General features: G+C 45.0%; 2 protein-coding genes across 7 annotated transcripts in view; one reads left to right on the top strand and one right to left on the bottom strand.

The window, feature by feature from the left end:
* LOC131457202 (piezo-type mechanosensitive ion channel component 2-like) overlaps nucleotides 1–6,557 on the bottom strand; it is a 28,070-nt gene extending 21,513 nt beyond the window's left edge. Inside the window, 14 exon segments of the mRNA XM_058626094.1 lie at nucleotides 197–291; nucleotides 713–791; nucleotides 876–1,027; nucleotides 1,030–1,431; nucleotides 1,502–1,875; nucleotides 2,033–2,306; nucleotides 2,385–2,532; nucleotides 2,898–3,111; nucleotides 3,214–3,418; nucleotides 3,687–3,807; nucleotides 4,147–4,189; nucleotides 4,286–4,393; nucleotides 5,298–5,387; nucleotides 6,064–6,557. Coding sequence (XP_058482077.1) covers nucleotides 197–291; nucleotides 713–791; nucleotides 876–1,027; nucleotides 1,030–1,431; nucleotides 1,502–1,875; nucleotides 2,033–2,306; nucleotides 2,385–2,532; nucleotides 2,898–3,111; nucleotides 3,214–3,418; nucleotides 3,687–3,807; nucleotides 4,147–4,189; nucleotides 4,286–4,393; nucleotides 5,298–5,387; nucleotides 6,064–6,127 — 2,369 coding nt within the window. The 5' untranslated portion in view covers nucleotides 6,128–6,557.
* Nucleotides 6,558–6,750: 193 nt separating this feature from the next.
* Nucleotides 6,751–20,717, top strand: LOC131457216 (protein 4.1-like). Of its 6 annotated transcripts, none has more exons than XM_058626125.1 (25): nucleotides 6,751–7,126; nucleotides 10,742–10,841; nucleotides 11,485–11,652; nucleotides 11,753–11,857; nucleotides 11,937–11,979; nucleotides 12,200–12,275; nucleotides 12,349–12,470; nucleotides 12,716–12,812; nucleotides 13,329–13,416; nucleotides 14,004–14,156; nucleotides 14,377–14,474; nucleotides 14,549–14,724; nucleotides 15,198–15,269; nucleotides 15,773–15,868; nucleotides 15,934–16,160; nucleotides 16,277–16,324; nucleotides 16,408–16,437; nucleotides 16,638–16,823; nucleotides 16,980–17,339; nucleotides 18,074–18,154; nucleotides 18,283–18,360; nucleotides 19,048–19,152; nucleotides 19,246–19,326; nucleotides 19,945–20,049; nucleotides 20,253–20,717. In XM_058626125.1, the coding sequence occupies exons 2-25, from the start codon at nucleotides 10,752–10,754 to the stop codon at nucleotides 20,256–20,258; spliced, it is 2,691 nt and encodes an 896-aa protein (XP_058482108.1). In that variant the 5' UTR covers nucleotides 6,751–7,126; nucleotides 10,742–10,751; the 3' UTR covers nucleotides 20,259–20,717. The 6 variants fall into 6 exon arrangements, with proteins under 6 accessions (XP_058482108.1, XP_058482098.1, XP_058482126.1 ...); XM_058626115.1 differs by lacking the exon at nucleotides 6,751–7,126 and adding an exon at nucleotides 10,081–10,208; XM_058626150.1 differs by lacking the exon at nucleotides 6,751–7,126 and adding an exon at nucleotides 10,082–10,208 and having other exon boundaries at nucleotides 16,980–17,210.
* Nucleotides 20,718–27,394: the final 6,677 nt, after the last annotated feature.

The raw sequence follows: 27,394 nt of genomic DNA, 5'->3' as shown, positions 1-27,394 counted from the left end.
AGAGAGGTGTGTGAGTGTGTGTGTGTGTGTGTGTGTGAGAGAGAGAGAGAGAGAGAGAGAGAGAGAGAGAGATAGAGAGAGACAGGTGAGAGAGAGACAGGTGTGTACAGGATCAGAAGCAGTTACAGAGGTCTTGTAAATCTGGTTAGAAATGAAGATGAACCTACAGCTAACTAGTAAATATAGAAGGGTTTACCTAGTGATGGTGCTGTTGTGTGTGTCAACCACTGTCTTCAGGTCAGTCAGCTGTAAGAAGGACTCATGAAAGTAGTGAAGGTGGACGATACACACCTGAAGATCAAAGACAACAACACCTACAGATCAAATACAACACCTGCAGATCAAAGACAACACCACAGATAATGACTACAGATAAAAGCCAACACCTGCAGATTTAGTCAACAACACCTACAGATCAATGACAACACCTGTAGATCAAAGACAACACCTGCAGATCAAAGACAACACCTGCAGATCAATGACAACTCGGCAGATCAAAGACAACAACACCTGCAGATCAGAGACAACAACACTTGCAGATCAAAGACATCATCTGAGGATCAAAGACAACACCTGCAGATCAAAGACAACAATGCCTGTAGATCTATGACAACACCTGCAGATCAAAGACAACACCACCTGAGATCAAAGACAACACCTGCAGATCAAAGTGTGTGTGTCTGTGTGTTTGCGTGTGTGTGAGTTTGTGTACCAGTAAGAACGCAGTAGGAATAAAGATCCTGGTGAAAAGTCCTGAGACCGAGAACTTCTCCAAACCAATGTCCTCCAACCTGGAAAGACAAAGTCGCACATGAACCAACCAATAACATCAATCTAATTCTAATCTAATCTGATTAAAGTGTTGATCAGATTACCTGTGAGTACTGAGTCCAGTGTAGTAACTCCAGGTATGAGGGGATGAAGGAAACTGAAAGGTGTAGACCAGGATCAGAACCAGCATGGAGTAAACCACCACAGCTACCCAGAATCCTCTCAGCAAGGCTCGCCAGCGCTCGTAGTTTAGCTTCACAGACAGACAGACAGACGGGTGAACAGGTGTATGAGAGCAGAACTTCTGGTACCTGCAGCACTGCAGTTTACCTGGTAGAGGGCGACGCAGCACAGGAACATAACCATGTAGATGACTTTATAAAGAACAATTTTTCCTTCAAAACTGACGAAGAAGAACATTGTTCCACAGACGTAGATCCAGTATTTAATGAACATCCTGGTTACCACGGCAACCAGAGCCTCCATTTGGACTCCTCCTCCAGATCCGGCCCCCATGAGTAGAACCTCCTCATATGACACCTCCTTGGTCTCAGCCTCCATATGGACAGTGATGGTGGACAGCTGTGTCTCTGTCGCTCTGTCTTTCTTCTCAGTCATGGTTTGACGCAACAGCAGCCAGAAGGTCACGAGACACAAGAGCTATAACACCAGCAGGTCATCAGTAAATAATCACATTACATCAGTGCTATGACTGCAGATAGACTTTTACCTTGGAGACGAGCTCCCTGCAGGGGGCGTCTTTTTTTGGAAACAGTCCTGGGACTTCCTGAATTGGGGGGAAGCTGTAGACGTACTGCAGGATGACCAACAGGTTGCCATAGGCAACCAGCCAGGGTGATGACATCAGCGTGTAGCGGCGACGCTCTCGCATCATCCAGAGAACACATGACCACAGCAGCAGGACGCAGGTGAGCCAGGATACGTATGTGATTGACCACGCCATCATGGCTATCAGAGCACAGATGTAACTCTGTTTGAGGAGGAAACTGAACGCTATGGAGGCAGCGCTGACCACACCCTCACCCGCCTCAGCCCCGCCCTCCTCCCACTCATCTCCTTCAAATAGACAGGTCTCCAGCGTGTCTGAAACGTGATGTCAAATGATGTCACATGATGTCACATGATGTCACATGGTGTCACATGATGTCACATGTAGTCTCATGGTGTCACATGGTGTCACATGGATGCTGACCGAGCTCCTCTGAGCCACCAAAGACTGTGATTCAGACCATACACTCACCTGATTGGCTGAGAGAGTAGTGGGGCGTGGAGTTAACATCCAGTCCCAAAGCAGTACTCTGTGTAGGTGGGGCAAAAGAGTCAGAGGGGCTGTCATTGGTTGATGACATCTCTCTGCACTCTGGACTGTTGTGAGCCCTCCTCCACATCTCTCTCCGCCTCTCTGCTGTGATGTCACCCCTGACCTCATCACTCAGGTTACTGGTGGAGGTGATGATGTCACTGCTACCCCCGACTGCTGACTCCACCCTCTCTACACCACCACCATCAATGAGCTGAAAAACATGTGAGCATCAGCCAATAAGAGGAGCTTACATGACACCCTGACAGGAGAATAAAGACCTGGTCCTCACCTGGTTCCTCCTCAGACTGGCCACCATGTGGAGCAGCAGCAGCAGCAGCAGAGGACTGCTGAAGTGAAACCAGCTGAGCTCTGTGTTTATCTGCAGCCTCCAGGGGGCAGTGCAGTCCACAACCACCACAGGCACCAGACCAAACACGCTGCAACCAATCATCAGTCATCAATCAACAATCTTCAATCATCAGTCATCGATCATCGTCATCAATCATGAATCAATGATCATCGATCATCGATCATCGATCAACAATCATCAGTCATCAGTCATCAATCAACAGTCATCTGTCATCAATCATCAACCAACAGTCATCAATCAACAATCATCAATCAGTAAGCAACAATCAACAATCAACAATCATCAATCATCGATCATCGATCATCGATCATCGATCATCAGTCATCAGTCATCAATCATAAATCATCAATCAACAATCAACAATCATCAATCATCATATCCACGGCAGAGGAAACCACCTTTTATCAATAATCACATCAGGAGCAGTGTTACCTGGCTGAAGTGTGGTCAGGAGGCCACGCTTCCTGCATTGAAGGCAGCTGGTAGCAGTAGAGAAGCAGGAAGTGGGCAGAGGAATAGACCATTGACATCACTGACACACACCTGAAGAGGAAAGGCGGGACTTGTCCTGACCACGCCCACCATGTACACAACACCTGGAAACAGAGCAGGTAGGGGAGGGAGGAGAGGGAGGGAAACATGATACCTGGAAGGGGTGGGGATAGGTCGGGGCATAGAGGGAACTTTTATTTAAACATCTGGTTGCTATGGTGACCTGTGAGTGTTTTCTCCAGGTTGCTATGGTGACCTGTGAGTCCCAGTAGAGCTGTCAGCAGGATTTTCCCTCCAGTCGTCGTCATGTTTCCCACAAAGTGTCTGGTTTTACAAATCAGTGACTCCAGTTCAACCAGAAATCTGTTCCTGCTGCCTTCCTCCTCTGACCCCTCCTCCTCCTCTGGCCCCTCCTCCTCTCTGATCACAGAGTCAAACTCCTCTTCCTCCTGCTGCTGCTGCTGAAAACACAAGGAGCAGTTCATTAGAGTTTGTCTGGTTTCATGTTAACAGACAAACGAATATTAAATAGATTAAACCTGAAACCTAATCATTATAGAGTGTGTGTGTGTGTGTGTGTCATAACAAGGTTACAGTTATTAATCGCTGACTGAGTTACAAGCTAATAGAAAATTAACCTTGTTAAGAGACTAGAGGGGGAGACTTAACAAGGTTACACCTGCTTCGTGTGTGTGTGTGTGTGTGTGTGCGCGTGTGTGTGTCTTCTACCTGTGTGTGTGTGTCACCATGTAACCTGACAGTCAGTCTCCAGGTCACCAGACTAACTATCAACACACCAACATCTGGAAGCACCTGTCTCACTGCAGAACCTGCATCACTTCCTGTTAGACTGAGAGAGACAGACAGACAGAGAGACAGACGGACAAAGACAGACAGAGAGACAGAGAGATCATTTTAAAGGGATAGTTCAGGGTTTAGTTGTGTGTGTGTTTGAGTCTAATGTAAAGACTTTGGTGCGTGTGTGTGTGTGTGTGTGTGTGCAGAGCCATGTTGAACAGACAGGGAGACTACTGTCTAACCCCCCATACACACACACACAGATCAGATGTCCTGTTTCCTGTGACTCTGTGTCACTTCCTGGGTTAGGGTTATGTTTACTGTAGTAAGGACCATGACTCTGCCCCCTCAGCACACTTACCCACAATGCACCTCTACATGTCATTCTTACCTGACCAGGCCGAGCTGAGCAAGGGACTTCTGCCAAGATGTACCTGCAGACAGACAGACAGACAGACAGACAGGTGAGCAGACAGACAGTCAGACAGACAGACAGACAGACAGACAGGTGAGCAGACAGACAGACTTACAATTGTTCTCAGGCTGCAGTGTTGCCGTGGTAACCTGGAAGAAGGACTGTAGTAGGAGGAAGAGGAAGCTGGAGACACAGACAGCCATCACACAGCGACTGGTGTTTCCTGAGACAGCAACAACATCATTTTAAACGCAGGTCAGGTGACTGTAAGCGCAGGTCATGTGATGTCCTCCCCGTGTGTGTGTTATGGACTCTAAATTGACTGTGAGTGTGAGAGTGGACAGTTGTGTGTCTCTGTGATGGACAGGTAACCTGTGTGACCCCGCCTCTCTGTCAACTGGGATTAGCACCAGCCAATGGAGGATAGTTTAAGTGAAGATGACCAGGTTAGTTAGTTATCTGTGCTTTTTCCTGGGATTTGAACTAGCAACCCTCCAGTTAAAAGCCCAGTTCCTGGCCATGGGCTGCCTGGTCATGTAACCATGTGACCTCACAAAGATGACACACTGTGGGACCTAACTGTGTGTGTGTGTGTGAGTGAGTGAGTGAGTGTGTGTGTGTGTCACATATCCTGTCCCTGAGGGGCATCCTCATTGTCTCTGTTTCCTCAGGAAATGAACATCCTACTATGTGTGTGTGTGTGTAAGTGTGTCCAGGTATTACTGATGTTGTGGGGACCTAAACCTGTTTCCACAGTCACATTATGGGGACTTGTCTTCCTTGTTTGGGACAAAAATCAAGTCCCCATAACGTAAATGACTACATTTTAAGGTGAAGATATGTTTTAAGGTTAGGATTAGGATTAGGCCAGTAGTAATTGTGGTTAAGGTTAGAGTAAGTCTCCAGGAAATGAATGTAAGTCAATGCAATGTCCCCTCAAGTCATGAATGTCGTACATACGTGTGTTTGTGTGTAGCAGGTCTGGTCTGGTTTCATTGTGTCAGAATGACATCATCACTATGTAACATAATTATTATGATTTCATCAGTGAAATGTGACAATGAATTAATCCATGTGATCAGCATTCATACCTGTGTTGGGGGCGGGGTCAGATACAGTATTCATACCTGTGTTGGGGGCGGGGTCAGGAAGCAGCGGCACCAGCAGCAGCAGAAGAACATAGACCAGAGAGAATCCATTGTACCGCAACACACATGCTGTGAACACATGAAGACTGTGATGAACACATGAAGACTGTGTCACTGGTGTGCGACCTTTGAATTCTTCCCTGTAACAGACACATGGTTCCACTTCTTCAGGTCACATCTGGTTTTTAGAGAGAGTGTGTGTGTGTGTGTGTGTGTGGTTAGCAGTGTCAACACACACACACACACACACACGCACACACACACACCTCCCCCTCTGTGGAATGTGAGGCACTTTAAAGGGAAATTCCAGCTAAATGTTAAAGTCAGTCCTGGACAGTTTAGATTAGAATAAAGTTCAGATAAGATCAGTTTGGATCAGATCAGTTCAGATCAGATCAGTTTAGATCAGATCAGATCAGATCAGTTCAGATCAGTTCAGATCAGTTTAGATCAGAGCAGTTCAGATCAGATCAGATCAGATCAGATCAGATCAGATCAGATCAGATCAGATCAGATCAGTTCAGATCAGATCAGATCAGATCAGATCAGATCAGATCAGATCATTTCAAATCAAATCAGATCTCATTCAAATCCCAACAATCACTCAAGACCAGACAACACCTGGTCCTGGTCTGAAGCCCACAACACTGACTGTGACTCAGGACTATACATGTGTTTCAGTTCAGGTCCTGGTCTGAAGACTGTGGACCACAACACACTAGTCTGGTTCTGGTTCTGGTCTTACCTGCAGTCAAAGTGAGGGGCAGTAGGACCCTGAGGACCAGACCTGCAGCCACTTCTGATGACATCCTTTATAGATCCAGATCTAAACCCAGTCCTGGTTCTGGATCCACTTCAACCTCAGAGCTCCACGTGTCTTCATGGTGAAAAAAAGCAAAGAATTTATTTACATGTTTTCTGTCCATGAACTTTTCTCCTCCTCCTCCTTCTTCTCCTCCTTCTTTTTCTGCTTCTTCTCCTCCTCCTTTCTTCTTCTCCTCCTTTCTTCTTTTCTCTTTCTTCTTCTTCTTCTTCTTCTTCTTCTTTAGTAGTTTTCCAGTAGAACGTAAAAATATCACTCTTCTTCTCTTGTTCCTTTTTTTTCTACGCAGAAAAACACCGTCGTTCTGGAACTCCTCTCTCTCCCTCCCTCTCTCTCTCTCTCTAACTCCGCCCACCACGTGAGTGACGGCTGCTTCAGCCAATCAGAGTACACAGTAATGTTTCAAACTTCTGAAAACTAATCAATGTTTTCTTTGTTCAGTTTGTAACATCATTTTGACTATTTGCACATCTGCATTCATTCATTCATTCATTCATTATTTATCACTTGATGTTTTCTAAATCAATAATGATGATTAACATTTGTTTATTCTTTATTTTTAATCTTGAATAGATTAATATTATAATCACTGTGCAATTGCAGTTGCAACCTCTGGCCTTTAGGGGGCGCCACAGTAGAATCTCATTTATTTATTTTGTTTGTAAAGTTTTCTTTCTTCCTACAGACTTTGAACTCATCATCATATTCGTCCTGTTTGAATACAAATCCCACAATTCTCTGCGAGTGAACATCTGACTAAATCCAAACAGCTGTGTGTGTGTGTGTGTGTGTGTGTGCGCGCGTCCCTGGGGGCAGGATGACAGTGTTAATCTGAGGGGGCGGGCCCTGATGGGAGTAAAAACCAATAATCCATCCAAACAACAGACTGGAGGACAAAAAGAGAGAGAGCGAAATAAAAGATAAAAGGACTGCACCTTCATCATCATCATCATCTTCATCAGTGAGAAAAAAAACACCTGCTCAGGTATTTAACGTGTGTGTGGGTGTGTGTGTGTGACGTAACTGTCCTTCATCCTCCTCCTCCTCCTCTTGTCTGTTACTGTTTGACTGTATGAACATGAATAACATTTGTTACAGTAACATTGTTTCATGTTTAACATCACACACGCACGCACACACACACACACACACACACACTGCTGCCTCCATCACTAAGTTCAAATGGGCTATTTTGTCTCTTCAGTGTTTGAAATCCTTTGTTCAGATTAATGTCAGTAACACAAAGTGACCACACGGGACAGCAGAGGAGCAGCAGCTGCTGTGTTTCTGTCCTTTAAACTGTTCATAAATACAAATTTAATATCTCACTTTTTTTCTGTTTCTTTTGAATTAACATTGATTCTGGTAAGTAACGAGTGCTTGCATGCGTGTATGTGTGTGCGTGTGTGTGTGTTTTTTTCTCGGTGTATCCGTGAGTGACGTCACCTGCAGATGAACCTGTATGTTTACAGTGAATGCGTGAAAATGATGAAACAGTTATTTTTATTGACATAAACAAAATCATAAACAAGGCAATCAGAGATGGCAGACTCCGCCCCTTCACGCAACAAGCCGGAAACACACTCTGTGGCCAACGGTAGAGCGTCTGACATCAGAAGGTTCAAATCCCGTCAGGGTCAAAATTCTAACAAACCTCTGTTGCCCTCTGTTGGTCATATTGCACACAAGTATGGAAGCACACACACACACACACACGCACACACACAGACAGACACACACACACAAACATACTCATGTACTCTCCTACTCCAGCATGCATCGTGTGGTGACTTGAGCGTACTTGGGAAAGCCATGTATCCCAGAATGCATTTGGGCGGAACATAGCAGCAGAGAATACAAAAAAATCTGAAATAAATATTTTTCTGTCCTGAACAAAGTTTTAAGATCATTTGAGTCATTTAGAATTCAAACATGTGGTTTGTGTTTTAAGATCTGACGTATTTATAGTTTGGCAGCGACGTGATCAGAGGTGATAAGCTCCGCCTCTGGGTTAGGGTTAGGGTTAGGGTTGGTGCTCACAGTGTCCAGTGGAGGGCAGCGTTACCTCGGCAGGACGTCTCTGTCATTAGACGCTTGGTGTGATCCATAGATTTGTTGTTGGCGTGTTATTTTGTTGTATATGTAAATGTTATGAGCTGACAGTTTGATAGTTTGTATATTATTAATGTTTGATTTATTTTGGATGTATAGTATTTAAGTCGCACAGTCATTGTATTTGTATTTAAATATAATATGTACATATATTTATTTATGTATATGTATGTATATATACATATGAATATATGTGTATGTGTATATATATATGAATATATATACATATATATGAATATATGTGTGTGTGTGTGTATACACTACTCTACACTGCTGTGTATATATATATATATGATATTACTGGATCTTAGTGCTGCCTTTGACACCGTTGATCACAACATCCTCCTCACTCGCCTTGATCAGCAGGTGGGCATTAGGGAAACTGCGCTACTCTGGTTCCGTTCCTATCTCACACATAGGACTTTTTCTGTGTCCATTGGTTAGTTCTCCTCATCATCTGCTCCCGTCTCGTATGGGGTCCCCCAGGGGTCCATATTGGGTCCTATGCTCTTCAGCCTGTACATGCTCCTGCTGGGTGACATCATAAGAAAATATAACATCTCTTTTCACCTTTATGCGGATGACTCTCAGCTGTACTTGCCTCTAAAATCTAGGGACTCCATACAATCACTCCTGGTCTGTCTTGAAGACATCAAAAGTTGGATGGCCAACAACTTCCTCCAGCTGAATAGTGACAAGACAGAAATCATAATTTTTTTCAAATCCCATGCTAGGAACCTGGGGGTCATCCTTGATTCTGAACTCTGCCTTGACAAACAGATCAGCACTGTTGTCAAAAATAGTTTTTACCAGCTCAGAATGATCTCCTGCCTCAAATCCTTCCTATCTCATAATGACCTTGAGAAAGTTATCCACGCCTTTATTACAGCACGGCTGGATTACTGCAATTCCCTTTACCTTGGCCTCCCCCAATCCTCACTCAGACGCCTGCAGTTGGTCCAAAATTCAGCTGCGCGCCTTCTAACTGGCACCAGGAGGCGTGAGCACATCACGCCCATTCTAGCCTCCTTACACTGGCTCCCAGTTCATTTTAGGGTCCAGTTTAAAGTTTTACTCTATTTGTTTTTAAGGCACTTAATGGGCTGGCTCCAGCATACATCACAAACCTTGTCCAGCTTCACTCTACCCAAAGGTCCCTTCGATCCACCAACAAAGGGCTCCTACATGTGCCGCGCACACGGCTCAAACAGCGGGGTGACAGAGCCTTTGCTGTTGCTGCTCCACGTCTGTGGAACCAGCTCCCCCTGGATATTAGATCTGCCCCCTCCATTTCTGCTTTCAAATCCAGGCTAAAAACCCACCTGTACTCCCTGGCCTTTCTTGTTCCCTAATCCTGTATTGCTTTTCTTTATATTTTCTGTGTTGTGTGCCCTGTCTTGAATGTTACTTATTTCACTATTCATGTTTTATCTTATTTAATGATGACTATTGGTTAAATGTTTTTTGTATTACTTTGTATTATTTTGTGTCTTTTTAGTATTTCACTGTACAGCACTTTGGTCAGCTTATGCTGTGTGTAAATGTGCTTTATAAATTAAATTTACTTACTTACTTACTATATATCTATTTTCCCCATGGTACTGTATATTTTAATAAAAATAAATTAATAAATGAAGTAAAATATTTTAAATGTGAAAATAATAACAATGTTTATGCATTTATTAAAAGTATTTTATATGTTCATTTATCAACACTGGAGGTGGCGCTAATTAGTCAGTCATGACGTCATCTCAGTGACGGTGTAAGCTCCGCCCTTCGCAGCCGCAGTTCGTCTCAACCCGACAGAACGTTGTTATGTTAACGAAAACAGCTGACGTCGTACCGTGCGTCATGACGTCATCGCCCCGCAGCGCGTGGTGTCGCAGACACTTTGATGACGTAGATTTTAGCGTCCATCACTAGGAGGAAGAGGGCGAGTGTCCGCACGAGGACAGGTAAAGACGATGCTTCGGTTTATATTTAATCACTGATCACTGATCACTGATCGATCACTTTGTTTCATTGTTATCGATCACCAGAGAGAGAGAGCGCGAGAGAGAGAGAGCGCGCGAGAGACAGCGCGAGCATCATTTCTGCTTCATCACACTGCAGCTGTGTGTGTGCGTGTGTGTGTGTGCTGCAGCTGGGTGTTTCCTACTACCGTTCACTCATCATCTTCATCATCATATATATATATGTATATATATATATGTACATATACATATATGTAATATATATGTATATTACAGGGTACATATACGTATATGTACCCTATAATATACATCTATATTACATATATATGTATATACATATGTGTACATATACATATATTACATATACATATTTGTACATATATGTATATGTACATGTAATATATGCACATATGTATGTAATATATATGTATATTACAGGGTACATATATGTATACTTCAACCTTAACATGAAACAAAGTTAATAATAATAAAGTAAATGTTTTATTCATTGTTAGGTGGATCACCATGACAACAGAGCCAGGTGAACCCCAGGAGGCCCAGCACAAAGAGGGGGAGTCTTTTACTGAAGCCACCGCCCACTCTACACCTAAACAGGTAAAGATTATGATACAACAATTGTGTGAAGTGTGGATTCATCATCTGGATGTTGTCAAAATGTGTCACAGCACTGTGGGCGTGTCCTCACTGACGTGGGCGTATCCTAATGTAGACCCCTCCTCCTCCTGTGTCCGTTTTTTGAAGGGGACAGTTGTGTCCTTGACAGCGAGGACGTCCCACACGTCAAACTTTATTAAAAGAAGAGGTTCAGTGAACTCTGGATAATTATGAACAAAGACAAATAAATCAAATGAAGTCTAAAATAATAATAAGATCAAGTTTGATTGAAGTTGATTTAATTTCAGCTGATTCTTGTCATTATTGAATGATTATTATTTTGTAGATTAAAGATTAATTTAATCTACAAAATCATATTCCAGGTTAATGACATGTTTGTCTCTCAGTGTGAGACACATCACATCTGTGTAAATATGGCAGATTTATGGGATGTTTTGTTAGAGCAGTTAGGGTTAGAACAGTCTGTGATTCAGGACTTTGACCTGTAGAGGGCAGCGTTGAGTCTCCTCCTGAGTGGTCAGTGGACAGAGACATGTCCTCCCTCGGCTGCACACTTCACAGGGTCCTGAAATGAGACTAATGTGATCAAGCACATATTTGACATCACCTCCTGTGTTCTCAGAGCGAGGAAGGCGGGGCCAATCAGATCCACGGCTCATTGGCTGAAGACTCGACGAGTCACCTGTCGTCCAATGTCACTCGTTCTCCAGCCAGAGGGACGATCAACTTCTGGACAATGAACACGAGAGTGACTCTCCTGGATGGTTCCACCTTCACCTGCACTTTAGAGGTGAGACAGGTGGAGAGTGAGACAGGTGGAGGCAGTGATACGTTGACTTCCTGTTTTATTCTGTCTGTCTGTCTGTCTGTCTGTCTGTCTGTCTCTCCAGAAACGAGCTCGTGGTCTTCAGCTTTTTGAAAAAGTCTGTGAACATGTGAATCTTCTGGAAAGAGATTATTTTTCTCTGTCGTTCAGAGACACAGACGACAACAAGGTCAGCCTGTCTGTCTGCTCACCTGTCGTTATGTCTGCTCACCTGTCTGTCTGCTCACCTGTCTGTCTCTCTGTTGTAGAACTGGTTGGATCCAGCGAAGGATATAAAGAAACAGGTCAGAGGTGAGTTTTTTTTCCCATATGATCACTTATAATCTGATTAAGACTGAATGTGATCACTGATAATCTGATTAAAACTGAATGTGATCACTGATAATCTGATTAAGACTGAATGTGATTACTATAATCTAAAGGTGTATCCAGGTGTGTTATCACCTTTCACTCTGTCACCTGAGAGCAGTAATCAATGAATAATCACAAACACTGTGTGATGTGTCCCCAGGTGTCCCCTGGAACTTCTCCTTTAATGTCAAGTTTTACCCTCCTGACCCTGCCCAGCTGTCTGAAGACCTCACCAGGTAGGTCCACTCACCTGCTTCACCTGCTGGACAGGTGTGGTACCTGTCTGTCTGACTTTCTGTCTGTCTGCAGGTACTTCCTGTGTCTCCAGCTCAGACAGGACATCATCTCTGGTCGTCTTCCCTGTTCATTTGCTACTCACACTGTCCTCGGTTCTTACACTGTCCAGTCAGAGCTTGGAGACTACGACCCAGGTAACGTTGTAACAAAAGGAAGACGATGACGGTTCAGTCTATAGACAAAGGTTACAAGGTTACAAGGCTGCGGGGTTACAAGGTTGCAACGGCACAAGGTTACAAGGATACAAAGTTACAAAGTACACCTGTCTGTGTCTCTCTGACCCCCTGTTTGTCTGTCTCTGACCACCTGTCTATTTATCTCTGACCACCTGTCTCTCTCTGACCGTCTGTCTGTCTGTCTGTCTGTGTATGTATTTCAGATGAATGTGGATCAAACTACATCAGTGAACTGAGTTTTGCTCCAAATCAAAGTAAAGAGATGGAAGAGAAGATCATGGAGCTGCATCATAACTACAGGTAACACAAGGAAACCTCAACCTTTGACCTTTTGACCTGTCCTCAATCTGAGATTATACATTATATTATATTATATTTTATCTATCTATCTATCTATCTATCTACATATATGTATGTGTGTATGTATGTATGTATGTATGTATGTATGTATATGTGTGTATATATATGTATGTATGTATGTGTGTATATATATGTATGTATGTATGTATGTATGAAAAGTGGGGCCACACCTTGGACAGATCACCTGTCCATCACAGAGACACAGAGACAAACAACATCCACTCTCACACTCACCGTCATTTGACCTGATCTGTAAATCTGTGAGAGGAAACTCACACATGAGCACAACATGTGATCATGTGACCTGCTATTATTATGATATATATGATATAAACATGTGATCATGTGACCTGTTATGATTATGATATATATGATATAAACATGTGATCATGTGACCTGTTATGGTTATGATATATATGATATACCCTGTTAGTAAAGTTCATTGTGTTTTTTCAGAGGAATGTCTCCAGCTGAAGCTGAATTGCATTTTCTGGAAAATGTCAAGAAACTTTCAATGTATGGAGTCGACCTTCATCACGCAAAGGTCACACACACACACACACACACACACACACACACTGTTCTGTCTGTCTGTCTGTCTGTCTGTATTGAGTCATGTGACATGGTGAAGTTCAAAGTGAGCATCAGAATGATTTTGATCTACATACACAATCATCATCACAATCATCAACTCCAAGAGGACAGATTCAGGAAGTCATTCCTGCCATCAGCCATCAAAACTTACAATAACTCTCTGTAATACTGCTCATATGCACAATGCACATTTTCTACAGTATGACATTGCACTCCATTATGCCACTCCTTTATTATTGCACTTTTTTTCTCACTGTTGCACATTTTACATTTTTTGCTTATAATATTTGTTTGTATTGCTGCTATGTCAAAACAATTTCCCCTTGGGGATGAATAAAGTATTTCTATTCTATTCTATTCTATTCTATCTTTAGAGTTTTTACAGGTCAGAGGTCAGACCACTGGTAATGAGGAAGTTTGAAGCAGACGGGTTCCAACAGACGACCACACTGGTCACTTCAATAATGTGTACTTAATAAACGTTTTCCCATCCTGAATGTTTAGATAATATGAATGTGTGTGTGTGTGTGTGCGTAGGACTCAGAGGGCGTGGCCATCATGCTGGGCATTTGCAGTAGTGGTCTGCTCATCTACAGGGACAGACTGAGGATCAACAGATTCTCATGGCCCAAGATTCTGAAGATTTCATACAAAAGAAACAACTTTTACGTCAAGATTCGACCTGGAGAGGTGAGACAGATGTCAGCCAATCAGAGTGTGAGACAGACGTCGGCCAATCAGAGTGTGAGACAGAGTGTGAGACGTCTCTGAAGGTCTGTCTTAAGTACTATCCGAAACCTTGGACTATGTATAAATATGCTGAGTCATGTTAGTGGAAGAAAGTAACAGAACGCACTGTCACCTGTAATTTGTAATCTGTAATCAGTTAGTCTCTGATTGTCTGTTCCAGTTTGACCAGTTTGAGTCCACCATTGGTTTCAAGCTGTTTAACCACAGAGCAGCGAAGCGACTGTGGAAAGTGTGTGTGGAACATCACTCCTTCTTCAGGTCAGTGTGAGGACCACATACAGCCACACTGACACAGATCATGTGATCACAGCGACCTCCTCTGTTTTTCTCAGGCTGGTGTCTCCAGAGGAACCCCCTAAAAAGTTCCTGTCTCTGGGATCAAAGTTTCGGTACAGTGGTCGGACTCAGATTCAGAGCCGCAGGGCCAGCGCTCGGATCTCCAGACCTGCACCACATTTTACCCGATGTGTCAGCAAGAGGAACCTGATGAGCCGCAGCCTGGATGGAGGTACCAACACCACGCAGATCCTGATCCATTCCCTGCAGTAATACAGCACCACTGGTCCTGTAACTCATAGTAGTGGTCTGGTCACAACTGTCTGGTCCCAGTAGACTTATTTTTCACAGTCACTGGTCAGTCAGTATTGTAGTATTGTATTGTAGTACTACTTGTACTCGTCATCTTCATAGTGTTTAATTTTCTGTTCTGAGGGTTTGAGTTCAGATTTGGGTTCAGGTCCAGTACAGATTCAGTCCTGGTTCAGGTTCAGGTCCAGTTCAGTCCTGGTTTGGGTCCAGTTCAGTCCTAGTTCAGGTCCAGCTCAGGCTCAGTCCTGGTTCACGCCCAGTTCAGATTCACTTCTGGTTCAGGTCCAGCTCAGATTCAGTCCTGGTTCAGGTTCAGTTCAGATTCAGTCCTGGTTCAGGTCCAGCTCAGTGATTTATATCTGTTCTCTCTTGAAATTGAGTTTTAATCCTCAGGCCAGATGACCACGCCCACACCTTCGTTGATTGGCTCTCCAGTCATCACAGCCAATGGCAGTCCTCACACAGGTAGAGCTTGTTCCTTTGCTCTGTCATTGGCCACGGCTGTAAATGCTGCGCTCTGATTGGCTGGAAGGACCTACCGTTTGTGCTGATCAGCACTCAGTGAGGCTCCACCCACTTCTTCAGTCTGACTGAACTTCCTGTGGGTCAAAGGTTAGGGTTAGTTGATCAAGTGCTGAGTCATGTGATGTCGCCTTCATTAATGACATCGCCTGCATTAATGACACAAAGTGCTGAGTCATGCGATGATGATCATGTGACCTGTTTATTAGCTTTGTTAGCATCATATCTTTATTTTAACTTTTAAAACCTGGGATTAAATGTGTCCTGGATGAGATCTGACAGCTGACTGGCTGCAGGACCGGGCTGCTGCATGCGTGCTGAGCTCTCATTGGCTGCTGGCCGTGCTTTCCCGCTGATGGAAGGATTGGCTGATGTCATCGTCTCAGTGGTCACCGTGATTACTGTTGCTACATCACAGTGGTGTGTGTGTCTCTGTGTGTGTCTAGATATGGGGGTGGGACTTTACGCGGCGTCTAAATCCGTTGGCGTCAGTGACCTCATGACCTCAGGGTCACCTGAGAGGAGGACGGAGAAGACACGAGGTAAACAAACATGAGACACGAGGATCAGCTGACTGACAATAACACGATCGTCCTGTGTCTCACAGGTGCACAGCAGGAAGTGATAGAGGCGGCCATGGAAGCGGAGCAGGAAGTGATAGAGACGGCCATGGAGGCGGAGCAGGAAGTGATAGAGACGGCCATGGAGGCGGAGCAGGAAGTGATAGAGACAGCCATGGAGGCGGAGCAGGAAGAGATAGAAGAAGATGAGACACTGACAAGAGTGATGGAAGTGTCTCAGCAGAGTCCTCCAACTCACAAACAAGACACCAAGGTAACACATCACCTGCCCCACATGTCTCACGTGTCTCACCTGTCCCACATGTCTCACCTGTCCTACATGTGTCACCTGTCCCACCTGTCTCATCTCATGTTGACTTTTTTGTTTAGACAGAGTTGACTGACACAGCTATGGACGGAGACCTGACTGCTACTGAGGTAACCTGTCTGTCTGTCTCTGTCTGAATGCAACACCTGTCTCACCTGTCTCTCTTACCCATGTCTGTCTCTCTCTCTGACAGTCTGACCAGGATGAAGACTTGAAAACTCAGGTAAATCTGTCTCAGCTATCCCTCGCCTCTGTCCTTGTGTCTGTCTTCTGTCCTCGCCTCTGTCCTTGTGTCTGTCTTCTGTCCTCGCCTCTGTCCTTGTGTCTGTCTTCTGTCCTCTCCTCTGTCCTTGTGTCTGTCTTCTGTCCTCTCCTCTGTCCTTGTGTCTGTCTTTTGTCCTCTCACCTGTCTTCTGTCCTCAGGAGGCACTGGACAGTCCAGAGGACGTCCAGAATCCTAGGCATCAGGACATCAGTGCTCTGAGACGCTCCTTCTTGGAGGGAGGACAGACAGGAGGAGGACAGACAGAGTGGGAGAGACGTCTCGCTGCGTCCCCTCTGCGCCGGGCGGACGACTCCCCCATGATTGAACCCTTGGAGCCAGATGAGGTGAGTGAGACAGGTGAGCTGTGAGACAGTCACAGCTGCTGGTGGAACTGTAGTTGTGTGTGTTGATCACATGGGGGCGCTGGTGAGAGGGTGAGCTGGTGTCATTGGTTAATTAGTCTGTTTGTGTGTTTGATGTTGCTCACCTGTGCACTGCAGGAGGGTGGGGTCAAAATAAACCAAGCTCCCCCTCAGCCAATCAGAGAGAAGTGCCACACTGTTGGGCGGAGCTACGACACAACCTCAGGGAAGATCGTCTCCGTGACGTCTCGGGACACTAGCTTCGACGTTACCATGACAATGAGTCTGGAGATGGGCAGACAGGCTCCGCCCATTCCACCGTCCACTGATGATGACATCACAGGACGAACGCTGATGACTATCTGTGAGGTGAAGACACCAGTCTCACCGCTGGAACCACCGCGTGGCATCTGTGCAGCCATTAGTGAGACTGGAGGAGGAGGAGCCTCTGTGATGTCACCTCTGACCCTCTGTCCAAACTCGTCTCAGGCCGCAGTGGTACGATGACTGCTGGTCAGCATGGAAACAAGCAGCCCCATATTAACCATGTTCAAACTAAACACCTGAGCTCTGACACACAGGGGTCAGCTGGAGGTCAGGTGGAGGTCAGGGTCACTGGAGGTCAGCTGGAAGTCAGGGTCAGCTGGAGGTCAGGGTCAGCTGGAGGTCAGCTGGAAGTCAGGGTCAGCTGGAGGTCAGGGTCAGCTGGAAGTCAGGGTCAGCTGGAGGTCAGCTAGAGTTCAGCTGGAGGTCAGGGTCAGCTGGAGGTCAGTTTTAAAGGGGAAAATTGTACTGTGGAGCTGCAGACAGGGCAGCAGGGGGCAGTGTGGAGCTGCAGTGTTCAGTTTAAACGTTCTCAGCTTCTCCCTCTCGTCCTCTTTGACACTTTTTTTCTTCTGATTGAAATCATTTGTGTGTTTGAGGTTGTTCATGTGTCACGTGTGCTGGTCTCTGATTGGTCGCTGAGGGTGTGGCACTTGTTTCATGGTTGCTATAATCATGAAACTGACGATACAAAGAAATGTGACGATCAGGGAAAAGTCACCTGATCTGTCCGATCACACGTTTGTTACTAACTTGTTAAACAACCAGGGTAACCAGGTTTTAATTACTAATAACCTTCCCCTTGGCTTAGCCCCTGCATGGCTACTGCCCAGCTCTTAGTATTTGTGTAGGCTCCTCCTCTTGTTGTAGGCTCCTCCTCTTGTTTACCGTTGTTTGTTTGTTTTCAGGCTGAAGCCGTGTTTGAGGAAATGTCTCCTGAACTGAAGACGCTGCTCCGGTCAGCCAGAGAACAAGAAACTCTGCTGAAGGTCTGTCTCTCTGTTGCTCTTAATGTTGCTGCTGAAGGGGATTGTGGGTAAGCGTTGGGATCTGCAGGAAGCACAGTTATCACGGCCGCTGCCCTCAACTTCGTCTATGTCTTCACTTCTTGTTTCAGACTTCTGAGAATTCGGATACGAAGTTCCTGATGACGGAGTCACGTGACCACGACCGGCCACTTGTGGACCAGCACCAGGTAGCAACAGGAAGTGTTGTGGGCCCGCCCCTTAGCAACCCTCCGCCCCCTCCACCAGGAGCTAACATGATACATGCTGGTGATGTCATAAAGGGAGGGGCCAGTGATAATGACACTAATGTTATCTTTGCTAACCAAATTGATACAAGTGTGAGAGTAGAAACGACTGAGGATGATGATGAAGATAATGATGATGATGATGAAGATGACGTCATCAATGTGCTAGCTCAGGCAGCTGTAGAGGAAGCCATGGAGGCTGCAGTCACTAATACTAGCCATGATACTCAGCTTAGCATTATTGCTAACTTTACACTTAGTTATGGTGAACAGGAGCTAACTAACACAGAGGCTAACAACAGAACTCCAGGTGCTCAGTGTTACCTTAAAGATGATGACTCCCAGGACAAAAAGGGGCGGGGTTTCAGCGAACACACACCTTCCCTCTCGTCTCACAGCCTCACCTGTGGTCGCAGGCGTCTGTCAAATCACAGCGAAGCTGAAGAATCTAAACTTCAGGAGGTAACGCCCACTAACCCTGATGCCTTTGTCACCTGTCAACCCTGTGACCCCTCCCCTAGTGACCACTTCAGAGATGGCTCCTCCCACAGTGACCTCTCACCCAGTTTAAGGTGCCACACCTGTTGATTGATTGATGTAATGATCGGTGTGAATATTGATGTTTTTCAGAGTTGGGTGGGTGTGGACTCTGATCATGTGACAGGTTTCCTGCTGAGTTCACAAACATTCACCTCAGAGACGGCCAATACCAGCACCACCACACACATCACCAAGGTAACACACGTCACCATGGTGATGAAAGAAACAGCAGAATATGAATGAATGAATGTTTGATGACAACATGTTTAACTGTTTGTTCGTCTTCAGACGGTGAAAGGAGGAATTTCAGAAACAAGAGTTGAGAAAAGAATTGTGATTTCTGGAGACACTGATGTGGACCAAGACCAGGTAACACACACACACACACACACACACGCACAGCCACGCACGCACACACGACGTTCTAAACGTCTCCTGTTCTAAACGTCAGCTGTTCTAAACGTCTCCTGTTCTAAACCTCTGCTGTTCTAAACGTCTGCTGTTCTAAACGTCAGCTGTTCTGAACGTCTGCTGTTCTAAACCTCTGCTGTTCTAAACCTCTGCTGTTCTAAACGTCAGCTGTTCTAAATGTCTGCTGTTCTAAATGTCAGCTGTTCTAAACGTCTGCTGTTCTAAACATCTCCTAAACGTCTGCTGTTCTAAACGTCAGCTGTTCTAAATGTCTGCTGTTCTAAACGTCCGCTGTTCTAAACGTCTGCTGTTCTAAAGTCAGCTGTTCTAAACGTCAGCTGTTCTAAACGTCTGCTGTTCTAAAGTCAGCTGTTCTAAAGTCAGCTGTTCTAAAGTCAGCTGTTCTAAACGTCTGCTGTTCTAAACGTCTGCTGTTCTAAAGTCAGCTGTTCTAAACGTCAGCTGTGCCGGGTTCATTAAAGTGTTGCACAGTAGGTCTTGGACTGACCCAGGTTGACCGGGTCTGGCGTGACCTGGGTTAATCCTGGTGTGTGTGTGTGTGTGTGTGTGTTAAAGGCTCTGGCAGCAGCGCTAAGTGAAGCGAAGCGAGAACACCCTGAACTTTGTGTCACACGAGTCGTCGTCCACAAAGAAACATGTGATTCGTTAGTTTCACCACAGGTAACATCACCTGTCAGAAGCTGGATGCTGATTGGCTGATGGGTGCATGGCGTCATCATGCTACAGGCTGTGCTTAACCAACATGCTAATTAGCATGACTTTGCTGTGCTTACCTTCTCATAGATGATCCCTCTGGTGGCCACTTTCATATTCACCTCATGAAAAATGTGACAACATGAAGAACAGACTTTTGTCTCTTTCAGGACTGAAGCTTCAAACCTGCTGCATCATGGGAGCTGTAGTCCAGACATCAGTGCCAACGACAGGATTGCTGCAGACACAAGCACACACACAAACACACAGACACACACAAAGTCACTCTCTCACTCTGTTAGCATTAGCTTGATTGTAGCTTTAGTTATTTTCATGTTTAAGATTAAACTTAAGTTTTATAAATGAATGATTAAATTATAACACAAATTGTGTGTGTGTGTGTTGGGGGGTGCTGCCCAAATTAGCTTTGGCTGTATAAGCCCCGCCCCTCAAACATGATTGGATCATGTCTCTCACACTGTTAACGTAGCATGAATGCTAGCACTGTAACGGCTCTATATTTACCCATAATGCTCTAGTGTTGTGAATCATCTGTGTATTTATTTATTGATTGCACTCACACACTCACACACACAGACACCAAATATAAATAAAGTGTAAATAAACAACAGAAATCTCTTTTTTTCCCTTTTTGAAAACTTTTTACGACAATGTTTTTGGTTCTTTGTCAAGTTTTTAAAACTGTTTCTGTCCGCCTGTCTGTCTGCATCTGTGTGTCCGCCTGTCTGTCTGCATCTGATGGTCCGCCTGTCTGTGTGGACACAGCTGCAGACCAACCCATCACGCCACCAATGGCGCATTTCCACCGGCTCTACTCGCCTCGCCATGGCACGGTTTAAGTAGCGTTTCCACTAGCCTAGTACCTGGTACCAGGTAATATTTTTAGTACCTGCTCAGGCGAGGTTCCAAGCGTGCTTAAAAGCAGGTACTATGTCCTTTAAAGTATTTTAAAGTGGAGTGGTGTACGTATTTAGGGACAGCGCCGCTGATCTCGAGCCACAGACCGCTGCCGCTGTAGTCCGTGGAGTAGGAGGCTGTACTCCGGAGACATGTAGACAGAAATCCAGCCGAACAGTGCCGAATTGTAGATAAACCCACTACTTAACAATCCTAAAAACGTGGGTTAATCTCCAACAACTACAGAAGTGTGGTGTAAAGTCACTAGTCACTCGTGTGTGTGTGGGTGTGTGTCGCGTATACAATTAAGTCACCACATAAAACAAGTCAGTTTCACTCAGCCGTGGAGTGATGACTCCGCCCACGTTAAGAAGGTACTTATTTGTAGTGGAGATGCAAATAGTGCCGTGCCGTGTCGTGCCAAGGTGAGGAGATGTGCCACAAGAGACGTCTGACAAATGAGCTTCAGTCAACACTTTGTCTGCCTGACTTTCAAGATGACTGAGCAAGACTCAAAGCTGTGTTCTTACAGCCTTTATTTAACTTCAGGAGAGTGCACACCCAGCATGCTCCACAAACTATCCATGGTGCTGCAGTGGAGAGCAACCCTAACCCTGACCAGCACCAACATCTCTGAAGACTTGTCCTGGAGTAACAACACCGCATCACTGGCTAAAAAAGTTCTACAGAGGCACCATGGAGAGCATCACCGTGTGGTACGGCTCCAAGACTCTGGAGCGCATCGTGAGAGCAGCTGAGAGTATTATTGGTGACATTTGCACGCCTCCCCCACAAAGCCATCAGGATTGCTGTTGACCCCACACACCCACCTCACAGCCTCTTCAGCCTGCTGCCGTCAGGGAGGAGACTGCGGAGTCTCTGGACCAGAACCAGCAGGCGGTCAGGATGGTCAACTCTTCCCCTGCCTCACCCCTTCAGCATCTGGCATCATGTCACCTCCCCAAGAATTATAAAGTATGATAAGTTTTATAGAGTATTATTAAGTATTATAAGTATTATAACGTATTATAAGTATTATAAGTGTTTTAGATGAAGGGAACAAAACACAGTGACCGTGATTCCTATTCAAAAACAGATACAGTTACAGCAGGAGAAGATGCTTCTAATCTCACAATGAGCTGCATCTTACAACATTTTAAAAGAACACATCAAACACCAGGAAGAATAAGACTTGTAGGTCTGAGGTTGTGAGTTCAAACCCTGTGCTCATGTTCAATATTCAGTGTAAACAGTCAAAAGCTGAGGATGAAAACATAAAGTTTATCTCAGTGGCAGTGTACTACTGTCCTGGTCCACCAGGTGGCAGACTAACCCTGTTCTTAACAGGTTTTACCACGTGAGAAAGAGAGTAAAAGAGAGGAGGGGCCGAGTGAATGAAAGCTCTACTGGATTAAGACTAGAAGTAAGAATACATGAAAGTGCTGATGAGTAGAGCTGGGTTTCACACATGCCTGATCCAGATCACATGATCCACATCTGATCACGCTGCCAGAGATTGGCTGTAATGTTCCATGTGGTTGAGGCTGCAGGAAGAATCCAGGTTGCGGTTACGCCCACAGACGTGGGTTCACGTCATGGATGTATTATAAGAACTGGAACTGAATTCCATATTAACCATGAATATGATTTTTGGTCTCTTTGCTATGTTTTGTATTTCTCGGCTTTTTATTGCCTTTACGAAGGTTTTACAAATATGAAACTCCATGAATTTAAAATATAGAATATAAAGATCTATACATCACTGTGTCCATGTCTCGCATGAGTATTTGTTGTTGCAGTACCACGAGTGGCCACTATGACAACATTGTCTTCAAGGCAGAGGGGGCGGAGCTACATCCAGTTCTGATCCGTGGTTCACGTGTGTGTGCTGTGAACTTGTGACTCGCGACGAAGGGGTTAAAAAAGTTTCGCTCCATTTCAACACTGAGCCCGCACGTGCACGGCATCAACCTCAGAGCATTTGAATGTAAGAAGAGCGCAGCTTCCTCATCATCATCATCACAGCTCTACCGTGGATGTTACACAGAGGACAGACACGGGACAGACGGCGCGGCACAGGTCAGCCATTCACGCACGCACACACACACGCACACGCACACACACACTACTGTACTGCCCAGTGTGTAACAATAGGAATTGTTGTCATTGTTCATGTTGTGCACGGACGTCTTAGAGTGACGGACCGGAAGTGAAAGCCGGAATTTTCCTGCATATTCTTATGCATAGTTCTATTAAACTGTGTGGAAATCTCTGCATGATTTGCTGTCTTATGAATCACATTACTAACCCTAACATTGATTTCTGGTTATTTCAAAAATATTCAAGTGTGTTCCTTAAAAAAAAAAGTATAAATTCTTGATTAATAACCTGATTATAATAACAAAGTATTATATACACAAGTGCAGATATGCTAGATGTCCCCCTTCATGGTTAGCTATGAAATCAGAGATTTCCGTATTTCAACAATGTTTAAAAAAATGTGAAGATGTCCATGCAATAAGTTTGTATAATTTATTGGAATTATTAGAGCTGTAAAAATCCCCTCGTATAATATTTTTGTATGCGACTTACTATATTATATTATGTTTTTTTCTCTCTCTCTTTTATTTTGTTTTTGTCTTTATTATATTTATTTATTTTCCCTCGTTTTTCAATGTATCATGTTAGAAAGTGTTTGGGATCTTTGCATAATGATATACTGGTGAGGAAATGTTGTATGTAAGCTTGTTTGTCAATTAAAAAAAAGTCCTGATACCTGTGACCATGTGATGCTGCTGTGGCAAAAGATGAAGTGTCAATCAAATCACTCATTTTAACAAAACAACAATTTACAATATTATTCTCATAAATTAAGTTTTTTTTTCTCTATGTGACCCTAATACTCTGTGGTAATGTAACACTAACTATAGCTAACTAAATGAAAAACAGACAGTTAGTGATAAAGCTTAGCTTGTTAGAATCTATTGTTAAACTAAGTGAACATCATGTGATAGAGATTAACTCACTTGTCGTCTTAAAGCTCAAGGCTGTTCAAGGTCGTCTGCGGTCACACTCTTAAATTTTATTATTCTATTTTTGAAGTGAACTTTTCTCTGTTGTTCATGAATGCACTTCCACAGAAAAGCTCAGTTCTGATAATACTTGTGTATGGATTGATTTATCAGTGGACTCTTCTTGGTCTTCCACTGTTTGATTGTCACCTTGGCGCTGTGCTAACGGCAGCTTGACACAGCAGCTCCCTCAGGGTATTAGTGTTTCTTTTAATTTAAGTACTTTTTTTCAAACTTATTATTTTCGCATCTGGAGTGACACTTTCCGGAACAGTTGCGCCATGTACTCCGCTACTTTTGTGCGGTTTTTGTGGCTCTTCTGTTGCACTCACACTTCACCGAGCACAGCGTGGCAGTACCGGACTTTAAGACTGTGCGGGCGGACAGAGATGCTAACCCTAACCCTAACCCTCCCTCCCCCCTGCCTCTACCCCTCCCCCCTCTGCCCCCCCTGGAGAACCGCTTGGACACTGTATCACCTCCTCTCCACCTCTCCCCCACCACCTTCTCCCCCCCCCCCCTCTCTGTGACAACCACCCAGGTCAGAAGACAGCTGGAGAGACTGCAGCAGAACAAGGCTGCAGGCCCAGACGGTCTTAGCCCCAGGCTACTGAGGGCTTGTGCTACCCACCTGGCTGTGATCCTGCAGCACCTCTTCAACCTGAGCCTCCAACAGGGGATGGTCCCAGCTCTGTGGAAGACATCATGCCTGGTTCCTGTCCCCAAGACAAAGTCATCAGCATCTCGTGAACCCAGGGTCTACCGCCCAGTGGCTCTGACGTCCCATGTGATGAAAGTGCTGGAGCGGCTGGTCTTGGCCCACCTCAGACCGCAGGTAAAGTCCTCACTGGACCCGCTTCAATTTGCTTATCAGCCCAACCTGGGGGTTGACGCCCTCATCTATCTGCTGCATCGAGCTCAGTCTCACCTGGATGGTGCTGGAGGAACTGTGAGAATCACTTTCTTTGATTTCTCCAGTGCTTTCAACACCATCCAGCCACTGTTACTGGGAGAGAAGTTGCGGGTGGTGGGGGTGGACACGCCCACCATCTCCTGGATCACTGACTACCTGACAGGCAGACCACAGTTTGTCCGACTGGGTTGTGGTTTGTCCGATGTGGTGGTTAGCGATGTAGGAGCCCCACAGGGAACTGTGCTGTCCCCCTTCCTGTTCACCATATACACCTCAGACTTTAAATATGACTCTGTGTCATGCCACTTGCAGAAGTTCTTCGATGACTCTGCGGTGGTGAGGTGTATAAGGGATGGACGGGAGGGGGAGTACAGGACAGTGATAGCTGACTTTGTGAAGTGGGCCAGTGAGAACCACCTAAATGTGACCAAGACCAAGGAGATGGTGGTGGACTTCAGGAGGAAGAGGACAGCTCCACAACCTTTGAGGGTACTGGGGGAGGACATTGACATGGTGGAGGAACAGGAAGGGGATGAGCAGGCTCTTCTTTCTGAGGAGGCTGCGATCCTTTGATGTATGCAGCGAGATGTTGGAGTTATTTTACCAGTCTGTTGTGGCCAGTGCACTGTTCTTTGCTGTGGTGTGCTGGGGGAGCAGCATTGGAGCCGGTGAAACTCACAAACTCAACAAACTGATAAAGAAGGCCGGCTCCATCATCGGCTGCAAACAGGACACCGTGGAAACGGTGGTGGAAAGGAGGATGCTAAATAAACTTTTTTCCATCATGGATAACCCTGATCATCCTCTCCACCACATCCTCCAGGCCCAGGAGAGCACATTCTCCAAGAGATTCAGACAGCTGCGCTGTCACAAGGACAGATTCAGGAAATCATTCCTGCCATCAGCCATCAAGACTTACAATAACTCTCTGTAATAAAAAATACAAAAAAACTGCTCATTTGCACAATGCACATTTTCTCTTTGTGACATACGGTATGCCATTGCACTCCTTTATGCCATTCCTTTACTATTGCACTATTTTTTTTCCCCACTGTTGCACATTTTACATTTTATGTTTACATTCCATTTTATGTTTATAATATTTGTTTGTATTGCTGCTATGTTAAAACAATTTCCCCTTGGGGATGAATAAAGTACTATTCTATTCTATCTGCACCAGTGTGTGTGTGTGTGTGTGTGCGTGTGCGTGCATTGGAGACTGTGCGCTTCTAGGCTGTAATAATTCAACCCAAGAAAAATAGAGGTGAAATTCAAGATTCAAGATTTCTTTATTGTCATTCCAACACACATTAGGACATGAGGTTTGCAGTCTCTCTAAACCCCGGTCAGCCCAAACGTTAAAAAAACAAAAGCTTATTAAATTTAAATAACAGAAAAAAGTGTTTCTAAATAAATCAATAAATGAGTGCTAAAGGTTTACAGTACAAACAGCAAACATATTTACAAGTGAAAGAAGTGAAAGAACAGTCGGGGGGGGGGGGGGGGCGTCCAGAGCATCTATCAGGAATGCAGGGGGCGGGGGTGCAAACAGTACAGTCAGTCCATGTGGGAGGGGGGTTGATTGTTCGGGGGGGCATGTGGGGAGAGTTGATGTGCTGTTCCTCAGTCTTGTTGTCCTGCCTGGGGGGGTGGGATCAGTCATGATGCAGGTGCAGCTGGATGTGAAGATGTCTGTGGTGGTGTGAAGGCTGCTGCTGCCGTGCCACACAGGTCACTCTCCACCTCCTCCACACCTCTGTAGGAGGACAGAAGGACAGAAGGACGTGTCTCAGCATGTGATCAGTGACACATTATATTTGGACATGGACGCAGAACCTTTATATTCCATTCAGCTGATTTTTAATGCAGGCAACATCTCTTTAATAAATATATGTACAGCACCTTCTACTAAACAATATTTATCATTAGTTTTCACATGTCACATGTTCTCATGTTGTGTTACAGTTTGGTCACTGGAGTGAAAACAGATCCACAACATCGATCTGAGAGGTAACCCTGAGGCACACACTTCTTTCTTCAACGTTTTATAATCATGTGTTATGTGTTCATGTGTTCATGCGAGCATGAGTTTAAAACAATTGACAATTATTTAATAACAACCAACCATAAACAGTAAAATCACAAAAGATCTGCGCCTCCAAACCACTCCCTCCCCCGTCCCCATCACAATCCTCCCCTCCACCCATCGTTAACACCTCCCAACATTTCTAGTGTCTCCTCTATTTCCCTCCCTCCCACTTCTTTAAGCTCCTCCCTCCCTGTCCTTGTCCCCAAACCCTCAAGGTTCAAGGTTCATAACTCTTTTTTAACTTGACCTAAGCATTTATGTAACAGTGTGACTGTGTGTTACTTCACTCATCTGTCACTCACTTGTGATTGACAGATGAGT

The sequence above is a fragment of the Solea solea genome, chromosome 1, assembly GCF_958295425.1.
Source record: "Solea solea chromosome 1, fSolSol10.1, whole genome shotgun sequence".
NCBI lineage: Eukaryota > Metazoa > Chordata > Actinopteri > Pleuronectiformes > Soleidae > Solea > Solea solea.
Note: the sequence above shows the minus strand (reverse complement) of the source record. Positions and strands in the feature narration are given on the sequence as shown.

Bases quoted from the DNA above. Each gene is read 5' to 3' on its own strand.
- LOC131457216 (XM_058626125.1), top strand. From the start codon at position 10,752: ATGACAACAGAGCCAGGTGAACCCCAGGAGGCCCAGCACAAAGAGGGG. The intron at 13,417-14,003 runs GTCACACACACA...GTGTGTGCGTAG, and splicing joins TCGACCTTCATCACGCAAAG to GACTCAGAGGGCGTGGCCAT. The intron at 15,869-15,933 runs GTAAACAAACAT...TGTGTCTCACAG, and splicing joins GAGGACGGAGAAGACACGAG to GTGCACAGCAGGAAGTGATA.